Here is a 17049-nt window from a genome sequence, read left to right as displayed (position 1 = left end):
GGCACGCCCACTGGGTGCTAGCACACGGGTGCCCCTGACTCGGAGGGATGTGCTGGCCGGCCATGGAAGGAGGTCGCAGACGGGCAAGTCCCTGCTGTGCCCGCAGCAGAGAAACACGGGGACGCTCAGAGCATCACTTTTATTTCCTGCTCTTCAATCCAGAAGCAAACAAATGTACACATATCCTAGGTGACAACTACTTAGAACAGCCACACACGGGTACCAGGAGACGTCCCCTCTCCCGCACCCTCCTTCCTGTTAAACTTGGGACTCAACTTTCCCCCCAAACATTTTAAATCCAAAAGACCAGCAGAGGGCGCCCTTCCCCTCAGGGTCTGGCCCTGCAGCGAGGGCTGGGCGGGTGAAGGGCGGAGGAGGGCCTTGCGCACAGCAGCATTGGCAGGCCAGGCTTCCTGCTTTCCTTGGCCTGCTGCCCCCGTGCCAGGAGACCCAGGGCCTATCATACCCCCTCGCACACGGAGCTTCTGTGCCCCCGTCTGGAAACGGCACCGTCGAACCCAACAAACACAGGAACTCGCTAACTTGTTGGCAGGACGAACCCAAACTCAGCCCTCTGGCGGCTGATGCAAATTCCTTAGAGCTTTGCCCTCTCCCCAGACACGTCCCCCTTGGGGAGCCGGCGAGGAGGCAGCGGGGCGGCAGCTGGAGAGAGGCTCTGAGGCGGTGGCCTCCCGCATCCTCAGCGGCAGAAGCGCTCCAGCACGCAGTGGTGGGGGGCCAGGGAGGTCTCCATGGACGAGAAGTACGGATGGGCCAGGGCGCCCTTGGCCGAGATCCGCTGGCTGGGGTCGTACTGCAGGAGTTGCTGTGAGGGGAGGGGGAGAGGAATTAACCCCCCCGCCCCCCAGGCTGGAGGGCCCCCAGCCCCAAAGGGCTGCCTTCAGACCCAGAACCGCACAGAGCCGCCTCCTCCCAGCTCACGAGCCAGCTCTGGACACTCCCGGGACGTGCAGACCAAGACTTAGTCCTGGTCCAGCCCTGCTGAGTCCGTCTCCCCTCTGTGCGGCGGCTTCCAGGCCCCCATCTCCTGTCGCTGAGAGACTTCTCTCCGTGTACCAGCAAGCGGGGGCCAAACCTGCCGGGTGGGACGGGAGCTCCCAGACCCTCCTCCCAGCCAGGCTGGGGGAGGAGGAGCAGCCAGGACAGCGTGCTAAGAGCTGGCGGCAGTCTGTGCGGGGCTGCTGGCACCCGGCTGGTGGACACAGGCTTCTGGAAAGTGGGACATGTGGCCTGACGATGGAAACAGAGCCCCGCCTGCCTCGGCCCGACACCAGTGAAAGGGAAAAGGTGCCTCTGAGCCTTTGTGGGCGAGAACGAGGCGGCTCTGCTCAGGCCTCGGGCAGTGTGGCCTGGCCCGCCCGCGGGATCCGGATGGTGCAACAGGAGGGTGAGCGAGGACGTGGCAGGGGCCCAGGCAGCAGGAACGGCCGGCGTGGGAGTAACCGCTGTGGAAGGCACGGCGGGGCACACTGACGCAGGCGGGGTGGTCCCCGCCCGGAAAAGCTGTTCACATGGGGCCATAATGACCACGGGAAAATGACCAAGGACACAAGGCAACGGAGGGAAGAGGGCCAGGATCACTGCAAAACCCCGCAGAGCCAACTAGCAGAGAGCCGTTTCAGAAGGAACGGTGAACGCTGGACTTTCCATGGGCGAGGTCTCCAGGTGGAGCAGTCAGTCCGCCCAGGGACAGGGCCAGCCAGTGCGGGCAGGGGTGAGAAAGGAGGCCAGCCTGGACTGGGGGGCGCCGGGGTGGCCTGAGGCACCGGCGAACAGAAGGGACACTGTGGCGGGAGCAGCAGCTGGAGCAGGAGGCCTCGTGCCCTCCCGCCACCGCCCGGTACCCACCTTGAGCAGGTCCTTGCCCTCTGGCTCCAGATTGGGCACCACATTCTCCAGCCCCTTCCGGGTCCACTTGGGGAAGCTGCCCTTATAGTCAGGCAGCTGGGTGACTCCCGGCCACGTGGCTTCGCTGGGCGTCCCCAGGGTCCGAAAGATGCGAAAGAGCTGGTCGATCTCAGAGTCTCCAGGGAACAGAGCTTTGCAGGTCACCTGATGGGGAAGAGGAGAGGTGTGGGGTCCACGCCCTCCTCCCTGGAACCCAACACCAGAGCAGAGGCCAGACCAGAGGTGCTAAGGCCCCGGCCCCAGTGCCTAAATCCACCTCCAACAGGCCCCTCCCTGGCCCCGCCCCCCACTCCCGCAGGCCCCTCCCTGGCCCCGCCTGCCCCTCTACCATCTCCGCGAAGATGCAGCCGATGCTCCAGATGTCCACCGCTGTCGAGTAGAACTTGCTGCCCAGGAGGATCTCGGGGGCGCGATACCAGAGCGTCACCACCTGCGGGGGCCCGGCGAGGGGTCACTCAGGGCAGCCGAGGGCGCCGGGGCTCCCCTTCAGCCGCCTGCCCTCCCGCGCCCGGGGACCTCGTGGGTGTAGGTGCGCAGGGGCACCCCGAAGGCCCGCGCCAGCCCGAAGTCCGCCAGCTTGATGGCGCCCAGCTCGTTGATGAGCAGGTTCTGCGGCTTCAGGTCGCGGTGGATGACGCGGTGCGCGTGGCAGAAGTTCACCCCCTGCAGCAGCTGGAAGAGGTAGCTCTGGAGCAGGGAGCGGGGGCTGGCTGAGCGGCAGCGCCGGCTGAGCGCCCCCCCCCCCCCGTCCCGCCCCCCATACCTTGACCAAGTGCAGCGGGAGCTCGGACACGGGGGTGGCGTCCATGAACTTCTTCAGGTCCTGGCTGAGGAACTCAAACACCAGGTACAGCTTCTTCTCGCTGTGCACCACGTCCAGCAGCCTGGGGGGCGGGGGGCGGTCAGGCGGCTCCCGGAGGCGGCCAGGTCCGGCCCCGCCGGCTGCGCCCTCACCTGACGATGTTGGGGTGCTTGAGCTCCTTGAGCAGGGAGATCTCGCGGATGGCGGTGCTGGGGACCCCCTCGGTCTCCCTGCGGGGCAGGAGGGCGCAGCTGGGGGCAGGAGCCGAGCAGGGCGCTCCTGCCCGGGGGTCCCCGCGTTCTGACTCCGGGAGGGCGCCCCCCCGGGTCCCGGTCCGGCCCAGCACTCACAGGTCCAGCCGGATCTTCTTGAGCGCCACGAGCTGGCCCGTGTCCCGGTGCCGGGCCTTGTACACCACCCCGTAGGTGCCCTCGCCGATCTTCTCCACCTTCTGGAAGCCGTCCATGGCCGCGGCTGCGGGACAGGCGCCCGCTGGGTCCCGCCGGGGCGGTGAGGGGAAGGGGGGCGCCCGCAGCCTCGGCCCCGCTCCCCCAACAGGCCCCTGGCTCCGGCTCCGGCCCGGCCGCTGCCCCCACCCCCCTGGGAACCGGGTTTGAAGGGGGGAGCCCCTCGCCCGAACCGGGTGCCCCCAGGAAGCTGCCCCCAGGAAGGCGCCGGCTACGGGGCGCGGCAGGGCCCAAACCTCCCGCCTCGGCCGGGCCAGCAGCGGCCAGCGGAGGGTCATGGGGTCGGCGGGTCGGGGGGGGGGGGTGGAGGGGAGGAGAGGAAAGCAAGGGCAGCTCGGGGCAGGGTCCGAGGGTTCCCGGGCAGCGCCCCCCTGAGGCCGCCCCGCCGGGGCGAGGCCGGGCCCCCAGTTGGCGGCCGCTCGGCCTCCTCCGGGGGCAGAACCTCGGCGGGGCGGCCCCTGCGTCCCGGGCCCCCACCTGGGTCGGGGGGTCGGGGGCCCAGCGTCCCCTCAGGCCCGGACTCGCCCGCAGCGCGGAGGCGCCTCGTCTCCCGCCGCGCCGCCCGCTCCCGGCGCCCCCTCCCGGCGGCCGGCGCACCACGTGCGCGGATCATCCGGGTTCGCTCCGAGGGCGGCGAGGACCGGCGGGCGCGCAGGGAGGGGGCTGCGGGGCGCCCCCTCTTCTCCGCGCTTCCCGCGGCGGGGGGGGGGGGGGCGGGGTCCCGGAGCCGCGGTCCTAGGGGCCGGCCCCCTCCCGCTCCCGCTCCCGCTCCCGCCGGTACAGCCTCTGCTCCGCCACCGCCCGTTCCAGCAGCGGGAGCTGCAGGCCCTCCACGCAGCTCAGCACGCGGGCCCGCACCACGCGGCGGCCTGCAAGACAGACGCCGGGAAAACAAAATCAAATAAAAATAAAGACAGACGCCGGCTCGGCCGCAGTCCCTGGCGGGGCGGATGTGACAGGCACCGGCGCTGGGCTGGTCCCCGGGGGTGCCCGGAACTCAGGGGTCCCCCAGATCCCGCTTCTCCAGGGAAGACGCCGGGAGACACCCTCCGCCTCCCTCCCTGGTCATCTTAGTCCCTGGGGCCCAGGGGCGGGGAGGAGGGGTCTCGTCGCCACCCCAGTTCCCTCTGTACCAGGGGAAGGGCGTCCTGGCACCGCCTGGCATTCGAGAAGCCCGTATGCAGTAAACCCGGGGGGGGGGGGGTGGCCTTATAGGGGTGAACCATCCCCCCTGGGCCGGGGGACCCGACAGAAAGGCTGGTCGACGCTCAAGTGGCAGCAGCCGGAAAAGGGCCTCTGGGGGGGCCCTGCTCTCTCTCTCTCTCTCTCTCTCTCTCTCTCTCTCTCTCTCTGTCATGTCCTCTGCTCCCCCGGCCCATCAGTGAGTGCGTTCAGTGTTCTAGAACACTCGTCCGGTCTTCCTCTGATGCTTCAGAGGGGCTCCGGGTTAGACGTCTCTGCTGGCCTCCTGCTCGTCCAGCCGGGGCAGAAGGCAGAGCGCTGGGCGGCGCAGGTGCCAGCCTCCAACGGGGGAGGGTGAGCTTGTTTGGAACACAGGGTCGCCCGCGGCCACTGGCTTCTGGGGGCCCCCGTGCTGGGTGCAGAGACGCCCGGCCAGCGTGGCGTGGGCGCGTGACCACGTCCGGATCTCCCGGCCAGTGTGACTCTCATCCCTCCCCAGGAAGCGCTGGCCAGCTGCCTGGTCAGCAGGCAGGTGTCCGCCTGAATGCCGAGAGGCCTACGTGTTCCGGGCGACACGGGGAGGGCAAGGACAGAATCAGTCTAATTCAGCTAAAAATCTCCAAACAGGGCCCTGGCCAGGTAGCTCAGTTGTCTACAGCGTCGTCCCCATAGGCCACGGTTGCGGGTCCCGTCCCCAGTCCGGGCTCAGGGCGCATACAAGAACCCACCCATGAAAGCATGAATAAGTGGAACAACACATTCTCTCTTCCTCTATAAGACCAATAAATAAAAATTTAAATCTCAAAATAGGACCCGACATCGAATGGTTCCAAACTGCCCGTGTGGAGATTTCCTTAGTTGTCCACGGCACGTCCCCGCACCTTCCTCACAGGAGTGCCCGCCAGCAACCGCCCCTCCGCCGGGGCCCTCCCGCTCGCCGTGTGGCGTGGAGCAGGCTGCTGCTTCCTGGGGACGAAAAGTCACAGCTGCTGCCTATGGAGGGGTGACGACCACAAGGGGCAAATCTGAGTCCATCTGCACAAGGTCAGTGGCTGAAAGGAAGAGGGTTGAAGCGCTGCAGGCCCGGGAGGAGCTGTGAACAAGACGCTAGAGAAACAGCCCTGCAGGGGAACCTCTTCGTGCAAAGATCAAGACTCCAGAGCAAGGAGGAGGGCCGAGTGGCAAGAGCAGCCGCGATGCGGGGACTGAGGTGTGAGCAGGAGATGAGGGAGGGGCGGGTGGAGGTCAGACCTTCCCGCAGGAAGTCTGACTGTGCAGGGAAAGAGGGTCCCAGCTAGGCCGGCAGAGAGAGAAGATGACAGTGTTGTTGCTGTTGTTATTACGGAGGCAGGAAAGTCAGAGCAGGGAACAAGGGCCTCGAGCTCTGCCCTCCCCTCTCCTTCTCGGCTGGCACATCACAGACACGACCTCCACTGCCCCGGCCCACGGCTCCCCCTCCTCGATTTCCTGTGATGAACGCACACACAGAACAAGGAAAGGAACCGATGTCTGCAGAGGGACCAGGACCAGGGCACAGGCAGTGGCCCTACACACGTCAGAGGCAGAGGACCGCCCCAGGCGCCCCCTTGCCCACATTTAATAGAGACCTCCCACCCAGACCCGAGGCCGGCTCCCCGAGGCCGCCTGCTCACTGCGCGGCGGGCACTGGCTGTACTGAGCCCTCTGTGCTCTGCTAGATCTGTCTGCCCCTGAATTCCTTCTCAGGCCATGACAGGGACTGGGATGGGGCTGAGGCCGCCCTCGGCCGCCCGGCACCACTGCCAATTACCATCATTACTTTAACGTGGAAGAGGCTCCGGTGCTTTAAATGCCGCGAGGGAAGAACCTGTGGGGACAGGTGAAGGGTCCGGCTGCGAGAGCAGCGTCCCTGCGGAGGGCAGGCCAGGGGACCTTCCGGCCAGCCTGGGGGAAGGCGCTGCACGGCTGTGGACGCCTGTGATTTTAGGAGGACGGACGGCTGCTGTGGCCGTTTCTCCGGGGATGTAAGAGGTGAGGGGGTTTGCCGAAAGGGGCAGGGAGGGGATGAAGTGGGTGTCTTGGTAACTGCCCGCCTGAAACAGCCCTGAGGGCTGTGGGACGGGGATTGATCGGGACGTGGGAGGGTCTAGGCAGCGTGGAGGAGCCCAGTGAGATGAGGGACCTTGAAACCTTTGTGCTAGGAATCCCGGGCTGCGTGAACTTCCCACCCACAGTGGGTGGGACCCAGAGGGTGGAGGCCCGGGTTTAATCAGGCAGGAGAGAAGGCGAGGGCTGCCGGTCTGCCAGGAATGGAGTTGAAATGATAGTGGGTCTGGCGTTAGCGGAGGAAAGGGAACAGGAGAGAGCAGATGGGAGGAAAGGGAGGAGTCCAAAGTCCCCGGGGCTGACGGGGGAGAGCAGAGAGATAAGGAGGGTGGACGAGTGGTTTCAGGTGGCAGAGGTGGCGACACGCTGGGAGGAGCTGGGGGTGTCAGGCAGACAGGTCACAGGGTGGCAGAACTGGTACCTGGGGAGCCAGCAGGGTGCGGCCCGCCACAGGGTGGGGACGCTGACCAGGCCTCCCTGTGGGGGGAGGGGGGGAACTGCGGCCCTGGGAACGAGCCAGGTGTCAGGCGGGTCCCCACGAAGGCGAGAGCAGGGAAAGGAGGCTGGAAGGTGGAAGAACAAAGGTCCCGGAGGACCGGACGGGAGGACCCGTGGAGGAGGACGTGGCGTCAGCTGGAATGAACCGGAAGGGCGGCATTTACGGGGGTTTATGGAGAGATCTAACGCAGCCCCGTGCTGTAGGCAAGGGGCCTCCAGCCTGGCAATTCTATTAGGGACCCTGGAGCTGAGCGGGGAGAGGCTGTGCCCCAGTCCCTTAGCGCCTGAACAGGACAGGAACCCCCGAGGGCCTCTGGACGGTGCCCAAAGAGGGTGACACAGCCAGCGAGTTTCGAAACTCGCGCTGGCATTTCTTCACCTTTTCTATGGCCTCTGCAAGCTCTTTGTGTAAGCATGTCAGACAGGTGACTTTAGGCAGCCTCTTGTCCGTCCTCAGCACCACCCACCCGGTCACGGGGCACGACTGGTGCCTGGTGACCTTTGTGTCCCACAGGATTTGGGACCTGACCGGGGTCAGCCGCGCTGAGCCCCTCTGCCCCGGCTGGGGGTGGGGTGGCCGCTTCCAGGCTCAGCCCACGCCCTGCCCACACTCTGCCTCTACCTCCTCCTCGGCAAGTTTCTTTCCTTGTTTCAGTTGCAAATGATGAGTGGGCATGACTTAGAAACTTGGGGAAATTGTTTTTAAGAAAGAAAGAAAAAGGCCCTGGCCGGTAGCTCAGTTGGTTAGAGCATCATCCAGATGCACCTAGGTTGTGGGTTCCATCCCTGGTCAGGGCACATAAGAATCAACCAATGAAGGCATAAATAAGAGGAACAACCCGATGTTTCTCTCTCTCTCTCTCTCTCTCTCTCTCTCTCTGTATATATATATATATATATATATATATATATATATATATATATATGTATGTATAAAGTTTTTTGGTTTTTTTTTGTTTTTTTATATATATTTTTATTGATTTTTTACAGAGAGGAAGGGAGAGAGATAGTTAGAAACATCGATGAGAGAGAAACATTGATCAGCTGCCTCCTGCACATCTCCTACTGGGGATGTGCCCGCAACCAACGTATATGCCCTTGACCGGAATCGGACCCGGGACCTTTCAGTCCGCAGGCCGACGCTCTATCCACTGAGCCAAACCGGTTTCGGCTGTATATGCATATATATAATTGTTGTGCCCAGATTTCAAGGTTCCCAAAAAGCCCACCAGGGAGCCAGCGAGTCCGATGCAAAAGCAAAGAGTCCTTCATTTCGAACTAGTTCGGCTCCCCGACCACACTCACGGACGCAACCGTAAGCCCAGTGGCCGAGAGAGAAAACTCTGTGTGGAGAGAGGTTTTATAGGGGGTTGGGGTAAGGGGAGGAGAAAGGACTGTGGGCCCTGCCGATTGGCCAGGCGCAAGTCGGTGTCTTGTTACACAGGATGTGGTCCTATCTATGGCGACTTCCCTTGATTGTCATTGGTTAGTTTAAAGAAGTCCTGGGTGTGGCGAGCAGAGGCTTGGCTTCCCGGAAGAAGCCTTGCTGAGCACATGGCCAAGGGAAGATGGAGGGCATAGCCCTTACCCTGGGGCAAGATGGAGGGCTTAGTCCTCGCCCTTTCATAATCAATTAAATTATTTAAAAACCAGGGAAGAAAAATTCAGGTTGTAATCTACTCAGTAAGCTATCGACAGGCCAGGAGACTGCTGCCTGCCCTGAGGGCTGATGTTCAGGCTCAGCTTTTCCCTTTTTGGCGCCCTTCAGAGCAGCGCTGTGTGCCTTCTGGGTGCGTCACAGCGGAGCGATCAATCGATTGCTCGCTCTGCCTCATTAACGGTCAGCTGGACGGCTGGCCTGGTCCCTGCGCTACCACATCCCCCACGCGCTTTCGCCTAACGAGTCCAGCAGCTGGTGACCAGGCTCGTGGCCTGGATTCATTATTTCACCAGGGCTTCCAAAGAGGCGACTTTCAAATGCAGTGACTTCTCCTGCACTTAGTCACCGTGTTCTCCTCTGAGGAGCTTTCCCCCGTCAATCATGCGGTTTCCCTGAAGCACAATCCAAACAGAAAAAGGCCGGATACACGCAAGGGAAGGAGGCCGCAGTGTGAGCAAGGCAACCAGGAGGAAACAACCAGTCAGGTCCAGACTCCACTGAAGTCTACACAACAGATGACTAATTCTCCAATAAATGGCATTTTTTTTATATAAAAAGAAAGAAAACCGGAAGACAGACTGTTAGAGGTGAACAGAGACTTGGGATGTGTGATCCGGGTGCAATGTGTGAACTTTGGGGGCCTGATCTGAGCTGCCAGTTGTGAACACTCGGCTTGTTTATTTGTTTTTGAGGCAACTGGGGGATGTGAACGTGGACAAGGTATGAGATTATACGAAGAAATGGCCATTATTTTTGTTGGGTGTGATTGTGGTGATGGGAGAGATACATGCTGAGGTATTTATGAGTAAAATGAGACAATGTTCTATATTTGCTTTAAAATACACCAGGGCTACAACATCACCTTTGATGGCTGCATAATATTCTACCGAGTAAATATACCAGACTTTCTTTAACCAATCATCAATGTACAGTGTATTTTTAAGAGCAAAGAATTAAAACAATATAAATGTCCAATGGTCACATGAATTAGGTCACACATCTAATCTATAAAATATTATATAGCCAAACACTATACCTAGAAAACTTTGAAGACGTGGGGAAATGCTTATGATATATGAAGCCAAAATAACCAGCTCCAGCATAGTATGACATCAAACATATGAAGGAAAATGGCACAGGGACAGCCATATGGGCGGCAAAGGATGGGAGGACCTGAGTTTTAAAGAGCAACCTTCAACTCTGGAAGCCAGACATTCTTTCAGTCTGCTTTTATTCTCCCCTTGTGTCCTATTTCTCTCTTTTTTTAAAATATATTTTATTGATTTTTTACAGAGAGGAAGGGAGAGAGATAGAGAGTTAGAAACATCGATGAGAGAGAAACATCGATCAGCTGCCTCCTGCACACCCCCTACTGGGGATGTGCCTGCAACCAAGGTACATGCCCTTGACTGGAGTCGAACCCGGGACTCTTCAGTCCCCAGGCCGACGCTCTATCCACTGAGCCAAACCGGCCAGGGCTATTTCTCTCTTTTTTTAAAAAAATATATTTTTATTGATTTCAGAGAGGAAGGGAGAGAGAGAGAGAGGGAGGGAGGGAGAGAGAAAGAAACATCAATGATGAAATAGAATCATTGATCGGCTGCCTCCTGCACGCCCCCTACTGGGGATCAAGCCCGCAACCCAGGCATGTGCCCCTGACCGGAATCAAACCCGGGACCCTTCAGTCCGCAGGCTGACACTCTATCCACTGAGCCACACCAGCCAGGGCTGTCCTCTTTCTCTGACCCTGACTTCCGGGATGGTTAGTCCAGCCCCACCCTCTCTGAGCCTTGGTTTTCTCATCTATGAACCAGCAATAATAAGACCAGATTAAGGGCAGGTGGGCAGATTCAAAGATTTAAGCAAACCTGGGACGAGGCCGGGACGTGTGGGCCTTCGGAAATGAATGGTTTCCCTCCAGGCTTGCGCAATGCCCGGTGGCAAATGGGCTCTGAGCCCAGTCACATGCTTCCCACGGGCCCTTGAACTTGTGGGATGATTCGGCAGGAATGTTATCCCCGTGAGGGACACTGTTGGGTCAGACCCCAGGCCCAGTCCCAACCGCGTCACCACTCAGGACCCAGAGGGCAGAAGCGTGTGAGGCCCCGGCTTACCCTGCTGCTGCTCGAGCTCCCCAAGGACCAGGTACAGGGAGCCCACCTGGGCCTGGAACGGCTCCACCAACTTGGTACAGACGAGAACCTGGTGCTGCTCCGACCCGTGCTGAGCTGTCAGGGTCGCTCGGGACTCGGTCATGTCGTAGAGGCTCAACCTGGAAGTCAGGGAAAGTGCGATCGTCTCTCTCCTTAGACACGACCGCCACGGAGCTTAGAGCTTACCAGGTTTGGGGAGGAACAATGGTCAGCCTTACTTTGATCAGACAAAAATGGCAGCAACAAATCAGAAAAACTGTTGAGGTATAAATTACATGCATCAAAAGACACTTGTCCAACGAGTCTTGATGGAAATACACACTTGGTGTAACCACCACCCCAGTCAACATCCAGTACATTTCTATCACCCCAAGCTTCCCTGGGTCTTTGGCCAGCACCAACTCGCCAAAGTGTGACCCAGTCACCCGCTAGCAGACCCCCCAGGGCCCGCCCAGCCTTCGGGTGTTGGCCCAGCTGATCTACTCCCAAGTTCCTGACCCATAGCAACTATAAAATAACAAGCTTTTGTTTTGTATTATTGTGGTGTGTTTTTTTTTGTTTTTGTTTTTGAGAGAGGGAAAGACAGAGAGAAACACTGATGCGAGAGAAACACATTGACTGGTTGCCTCCCGCACGAGCCCTGACTAGGGCCCCGGCCAGAGAGGAGCCTGCAACCAAGGTACGTGCCCCTGACCGGAATCACACTCGGGACCCTTTGGTCTGCAGGCCTATGCTCTACCCACTGAGCCAAACTGTCCAGGCTGTGTTGTTGTTGTTTTTTAAGAGAAAGAAGAAGGGAGAGGGAGAGGGAGAGAGAAACATCAATGTGAGAGAGAAACATCCATGAGTCGGTTGCCTCCCGTATGTGTCCCTACCAGAGACTGAACCCGAAACCTGGGTCCCTGCCTGAGACCCTTTGGTGCATGGGCTGCTGCTCGAGCCACACAGGCCAGGGCAGAAATAATAAGCTTTCATTCTCCTTTGAAGCCACTAAATTTGGGGGTAATTTGTTACATGGCAATAAAATGACTGACTCGTACAGTACACATGCATGTACACGTGTATAAACAGTGTGTGTATACATACCCACCCACATATACATATATACATGCATACACACATGAAAAAGTGTGTAAAGTAATCACCAAAACACAGGCAGTGGTTGTTCAGACAGTGGGATCACAGGTGATTTTTGCTTGCTTCCTTTACGCCTTTATGAATTGTTTACATGTTTTTTTTACAATGAATGCATATTAAGTTTTTAATCAGACAAAATGACGACTATTTTAATTTTTTTTTTTGAGGGGGAGGCAGCCACTGAAACATCCTCCCCCACTTTGTGGAAAAACAAGCATCTCACCTGCCGAAAGTCCGCAGTGCGCCCCCGTCAGGAGCCTGGCCGGCACTGACCTCCCAGGGGAAGTAATAGATCCCAGGTTTGGGCAGCGTCATTGGCTCCAGTGGCCAAGGCGTTGGGGTGGATTTTTGAAGATTCCTGACAAACCAAGCAGAACACAAGGCGGGGATTAACGGATGATGCCTGACAGCCACAACCAGGGGAGGGTGGTTTAAAATAAAAAAAATTTTAAAAACCCACATCTTTTTGATAGGTTATGCCTTCACATGTTTTGAAAAACAAAACAACATACAAAAAACATACAAAAGCTCTATGTGGAGAAATCTTGTTCCTACTCCAACCCCTGTGTAACCCATTCCCTCCCTTCGCCCCAGACAAGGCGGGGGGAAGGGTCTGTCGAGGGGCAGGAGGCAATCTGAGATCTGTCACCACCTCTCAACTCTGCCATCACAGTATGAAAACACACAGACGACACCTGACCCGACGAGGCCAGGTCATTTTCCTACTCTCAAGACCATGTATATGCCAAGCTACGCTACCAGTAACAACGCCATCACATTTTATTTTAATTTTTAAAGATATCACACAGCAGAATTGATTCTTTGGGGGCACACACTTATAAATGTAACCTCAACTTTTCCTTTTCAAACAGAAGTTGCTATGCGTTTATTAAGACAAGCACAGCTGGCGCCATAAATCACCAGCCACGTATTATCACACATTCCATAACGTTTCCAAGAAGAACTATCTACCTAGGAGTGTGAGGAGGGGTGCAGCCTGTAACGGAGGGCCCTGCCCTTTTCACTCCCCAAGACACTTCTGGGAGAAAAAAATCCCTGGTAGGAACAAGAGAAACCATCTCCTTTTTTTAAGGACTGGGAAGTTGGAAAATATTGTAGAGCAGCGGTTCTCAAGCTGTGGGTCACGGCCCCTTTGGAGGTCGAACGACCCTTTCACAGGGGTCGCCTAAGACCATCGGAAAACACATATATAATTACATATTGTTTTTATGATTAATCACTACGCTTTATGTTCAATTTGTAACCATGAAATTGGGGGTCACCACAACATGAGGAACTGTATTAAAGGGTCGCGGCATTAGGAAGGTTGAGAACCACTGCTCTAGAGGAAGGATGATGAACCAATCTGACTATTTCTTCCATCTCTTCTGAAGCGATTGCCAAGACTTCTGGTGTCGGGCTGAAGGTCAGAGAAGGAACGCCGGTAACCAAGTTATCAGAGCTTTGATGGGCTTTGGGTTTGTTTCTGGACAAGAACCTTGACGGTGTATGCTCGCCACTCCACACCTAGGTTAGATTACCAGCTTATAATGAAAGGAGATAACTCATGTTAACGTAAAAAACCATTGAAACCTGTAAAGAATTTTTGTGAGTTTATTTGAGCCAAACTGTCAACATATGCCGGGAAGCAGAACCTCAACGAATTGAGATAGTGCTCCGGAGAATGGCGGGGTTACATCCGTATTTATACATGAAATTCATTAGTGACAGATTTAAGAGGTGGGATTAAGCGAAGCGGGGAAACCTCTGTGATAGGATAAAAAGTAAAATGATGGACCCATACTTAGGTGGGTGCAGGATCAATTAACATGATAATGAAGGAATTTGTAGTATCTGTCCTGGCGCCCAGAACATTTGGTTGTGCCCCAGGGGCTCCAGAAAAAGGGAAGTTACAAGTTACCCAGACACTTCAAAGGAATGTTATCTTCGAGGCAAAAAGGCAAATGGGCTCAGTAAGGATCAAAGCTGATCTTGTCAGTGAAGATACTGGCTTAGAACATAACTGGTCACCATAACTGCTTTTAGTTAAAGTTTAATTTCAGACCATCCTTTGTGGTTATTTTAGGTCTCTGAGTCTGCTAGGCTGCCACGCAGGCCTTCCCTGAGCTTGTCAGGTCAGCGTGTGGCCCCTTTCGTCCACACTCAGGAACAGGCCCATGGGAGAGTGCACAGGGCAAGGTGTGTGGGAAGGGGCGGGGAGCGTCCATGCCCTCTGAGGGCACCGTCTCCCCCACACACACCACCACGTTTGCCAACCCAGAAGCCACTCATTAACATTCTAGAAGTTACGATTCTTTGTTAGCGGATATTGCACCATGAATCTTCAATCTGAAAACTCCAGTTACACATGATTTGAACTATGGCCTCAAAAGGTTCTAGCATGTGGGGATGACAAATGTTACACTAATCTCGGCGAAATGGATTTCACAGTAACCAGATAAAAGGGTTATCTTTCTCTGTCTTTAAAAGTTTTCCAATCAGAGGAAAATGTATTCAGAGAAGAATCATCCACGGATGCTAAAGGCACTGCGTACAAGTTTGATGTGTCCAATGCAGCATATGGGACACGATGAAATATTTATTGAATGGATGCAGAAGAGAGTGAACACCAAATCCATCTCCCCCCACACTCAGCTTGGCATACAGAGAACCCCAACCACACCTTACTGCCTACCTTAAAGTGACTTTGTGGTCTGCTGTCTTCCCTGGCATTTCTGTACTCTTCCTCAACTGCCCAGGCCAGGCAAATGGTTTGAGTATCAACAGCCAGTTTGCCCACCGAGATTCTTTGAATTCCCTCCCCTGTGTCCACCAATTTTGGACTGTTGTGCATTCTTACCCAATCCTAATCAAGACTCTAAACTGAAAAACTGGCCTTAAACCAAGCTTCCAATTCTCAAAAAACCCTGGCCTCACCTTCTCCCCTCTGAGGCACTGCCCAAGTGTTGCCGAGTAGTGTTCTCCTTGCCCGAGGAAGCAAGAAACTCGGCTTTGTTGTGTTGGTGAACTTCTGAGCCAGTTTTTGCAAGAGGAATACAATCTAAACACAGTAGCCAAAATAAATATTTTAATGCCTGGGAGCATTAAAAACAGCTTCAGTAACAGTGCCTTCCCCAAGTTTATCAGAGCTTGAGATCAAAGGACCAATCAGTAATCATGAACTTGTATTTATTTAGAATTTTGATGTTCTGTTCATTGTGCATTTTCTTGCATTAATTTTGATTTTTTAAAAATGTTCTATTAAAACAGTTAATCTTAATTTTTTGGTACTTCCTTACATTTTGTGTTGGAGGTGAATGATTCACTCGTTGTACCCTATTCCCAGGGCTGGAAGGAACAGAGCATTAAATTTATAGTTTTGTGGACAGAAAATAAAGGTCCTATGGAAAGTAATTTCACAGGGTGATCTGATCATAAATTCCTAAATGGGCAGGTCATTGTTAGGTTGGAGGGAGCCCAGGATCAGATGCATGCAGATGGGTGACGAGATAAGGGACCCTCCCTGGAATTTCTAACAGATCAGTGTGCCAGACAGATACTGGCTCCTCCCTGGAATCCACCACGACCCCCACACAGATAATCTGACTCCTTCCTGAATACCCTACCCACCCCTCAGCGGGAGCTTCCTCAGCTGAATGCCGTGATGAGGGGGGGCGGAGGAGGGGGGCTTCCTCAGCTCATGCCCCTGCCCTCATTAAGCACCTCTATAAAAAGAAACCCCCCTTCCCTGTTAGCTGAATCCACTGGCCCTGTTTTGGGGGTTCGTGGGTCACCCGGGGGTGCAGATTAAAACCTTTCCTTTTCTTTCTTTTCTGATTGACTCGGCTCTCTGTATTTCCTACGCCGCTTCCTGAGCCACCTAACAGTCATCATGGTGGGCAATCACATCCCAGGCCTGTAACTCCTGTGGTCAAGGTTTTAAGGCAGCCCTGTCCATCCTTCTCATGCAGCTAAGTTAACACAACTTGGAAATAAGCAAAATCACCCTCAAGGGAGCACATAATGGTGATAACTGTCGTGCAAAATTGTTATTCTCCGCAGCATTTGAGATCTTGCTTCCCCAAATATGGCATCAATTTGGCTCAAATAAACTCATAAAAATTCTCTACAGGTCTGGCCATTTCTTACATTTTTAAAAGACGGGATGAAGCATGTTGATGAAAGTTATAAAGGTAAATTAGGGAGATATAAAGGGGGTGGTGTCGTGTGCTCGATCTTCATTAGCATGGCCTTAGGACAAAGACTAACGAAAACGAACAAATAAAACAGCATTTAAGCTCAACTTTTTAGGAATCAGAACTAAGAGCACAACTGATGAGAAGTGGCGGCTCCTAAGGCTGAACTCTGCTGTTCATTACAAACCCTCCTGCCCTAGGTCTTTAAAAAGCGCGTGCATTTACAACTCGGATGACGACGCTGATCATTGTGAAAACAATACAGTGGATTCCAAGATCGCCAAGTACAGGGCTGGCTCCGCCTCATTCCAAGTCCGCGCCCACAGCCCGGACCCAGCCCACAGCCGCCTACGCCCCAGGCAGCAAGGATGCCATGATCTTAACAAAAGATAACGAGAGCCTCTCCCTGTCCTTTCTAGATCCAATCTGGGCGGCTTTGGGCAAACCCTACGACCTCCCTTAGCGACCGCGCCAAGCCTACAGGTCCTCCACCCCCAGGACCTTGAGTCTCCTTCCCCGCGCCTCTCCCGGGAGGCCTGTGCGCCTGGACCCGGAAGCGGCAGGGCGAGCAAGTCCCAAGGCGCAGGCGCAATCCGCCTTTACCTGGTTGTCCCGCCCCTTCCCAAGCCTCCAGCCAACCTGTTTGGGCGTCCGGGCCGTCCTTTGCTTCCTTTTTCCGCCCCGCGTGATCGCGAGACGACGGGCGGTACTGAGCGCGCCGCGCTTCCCCCTCCCTCCCGGCAATTGCTTGAGCAGCTTCCGGGGTCTCTTCCCCGAGTTTTGGGGGATCGGCTCAGGGACTCCCCGGGCCGAGGTGGGGACCCGCCTTCCCGGGGGCTGACCTGAGTCAAGGAGACCAACCCGGCGCCGCCGCCTTCTGGGCTAAGGCCGCCCGGCAGCCGCGGGGAAGGGGAAGGGGAAGGGCAAGGGGAAGGGGCGG

At 56.3% G+C, this 17049-nt stretch overlaps 2 protein-coding genes across 8 annotated transcripts; both read right to left on the bottom strand.

The window, feature by feature from the left end:
- Positions 1–124: 124 nt before the first annotated feature.
- Positions 125–3825, bottom strand: CDK3 (cyclin dependent kinase 3). 2 transcript variants are annotated; one of them, XM_059671289.1, is made up of 8 exons: positions 3676–3825; positions 3082–3205; positions 2884–2961; positions 2693–2813; positions 2446–2616; positions 2258–2359; positions 1870–2073; positions 125–826 (listed from the first exon to the last, which is right to left on the bottom strand). In XM_059671289.1, exons 1-8 carry the CDS (start codon positions 3809–3811, stop codon positions 701–703), a joined length of 1062 nt encoding a protein of 353 aa, XP_059527272.1. In that variant the 5' UTR covers positions 3812–3825; the 3' UTR covers positions 125–700. The 2 variants fall into 2 exon arrangements, with proteins under 2 accessions (XP_059527272.1, XP_059527271.1); XM_059671288.1 differs by lacking the exon at positions 3676–3825 and having other exon boundaries at positions 2446–2601; positions 3082–3456.
- Positions 3826–3886: 61 nt separating this feature from the next.
- On the bottom strand, positions 3887–17049 carry TEN1 (TEN1 subunit of CST complex). 6 transcript variants are annotated; one of them, XM_059671292.1, is made up of 5 exons: positions 16952–17049; positions 14851–14974; positions 12137–12271; positions 10738–10895; positions 3888–4067 (listed from the first exon to the last, which is right to left on the bottom strand). In XM_059671292.1, the coding sequence occupies exons 3-5, from the start codon at positions 12226–12228 to the stop codon at positions 3934–3936; spliced, it is 384 nt and encodes a 127-aa protein (XP_059527275.1). In that variant the 5' UTR covers positions 12229–12271; positions 14851–14974; positions 16952–17049; the 3' UTR covers positions 3888–3933. The 6 variants fall into 6 exon arrangements, with proteins under 6 accessions (XP_059527279.1, XP_059527276.1, XP_059527275.1 ...); XM_059671291.1 differs by having other exon boundaries at positions 16749–17031; XM_059671295.1 differs by lacking the exon at positions 16952–17049 and adding an exon at positions 16611–16681.

Source organism: Myotis daubentonii, chromosome 16 (genome assembly GCF_963259705.1).
Source record: "Myotis daubentonii chromosome 16, mMyoDau2.1, whole genome shotgun sequence".
NCBI classification, from domain to species: Eukaryota; Metazoa; Chordata; class Mammalia; order Chiroptera; family Vespertilionidae; genus Myotis; species Myotis daubentonii.
The sequence above is the reverse complement of the archived record's forward strand: the minus strand, read 5'-3'. Positions and strand labels throughout refer to the sequence as shown.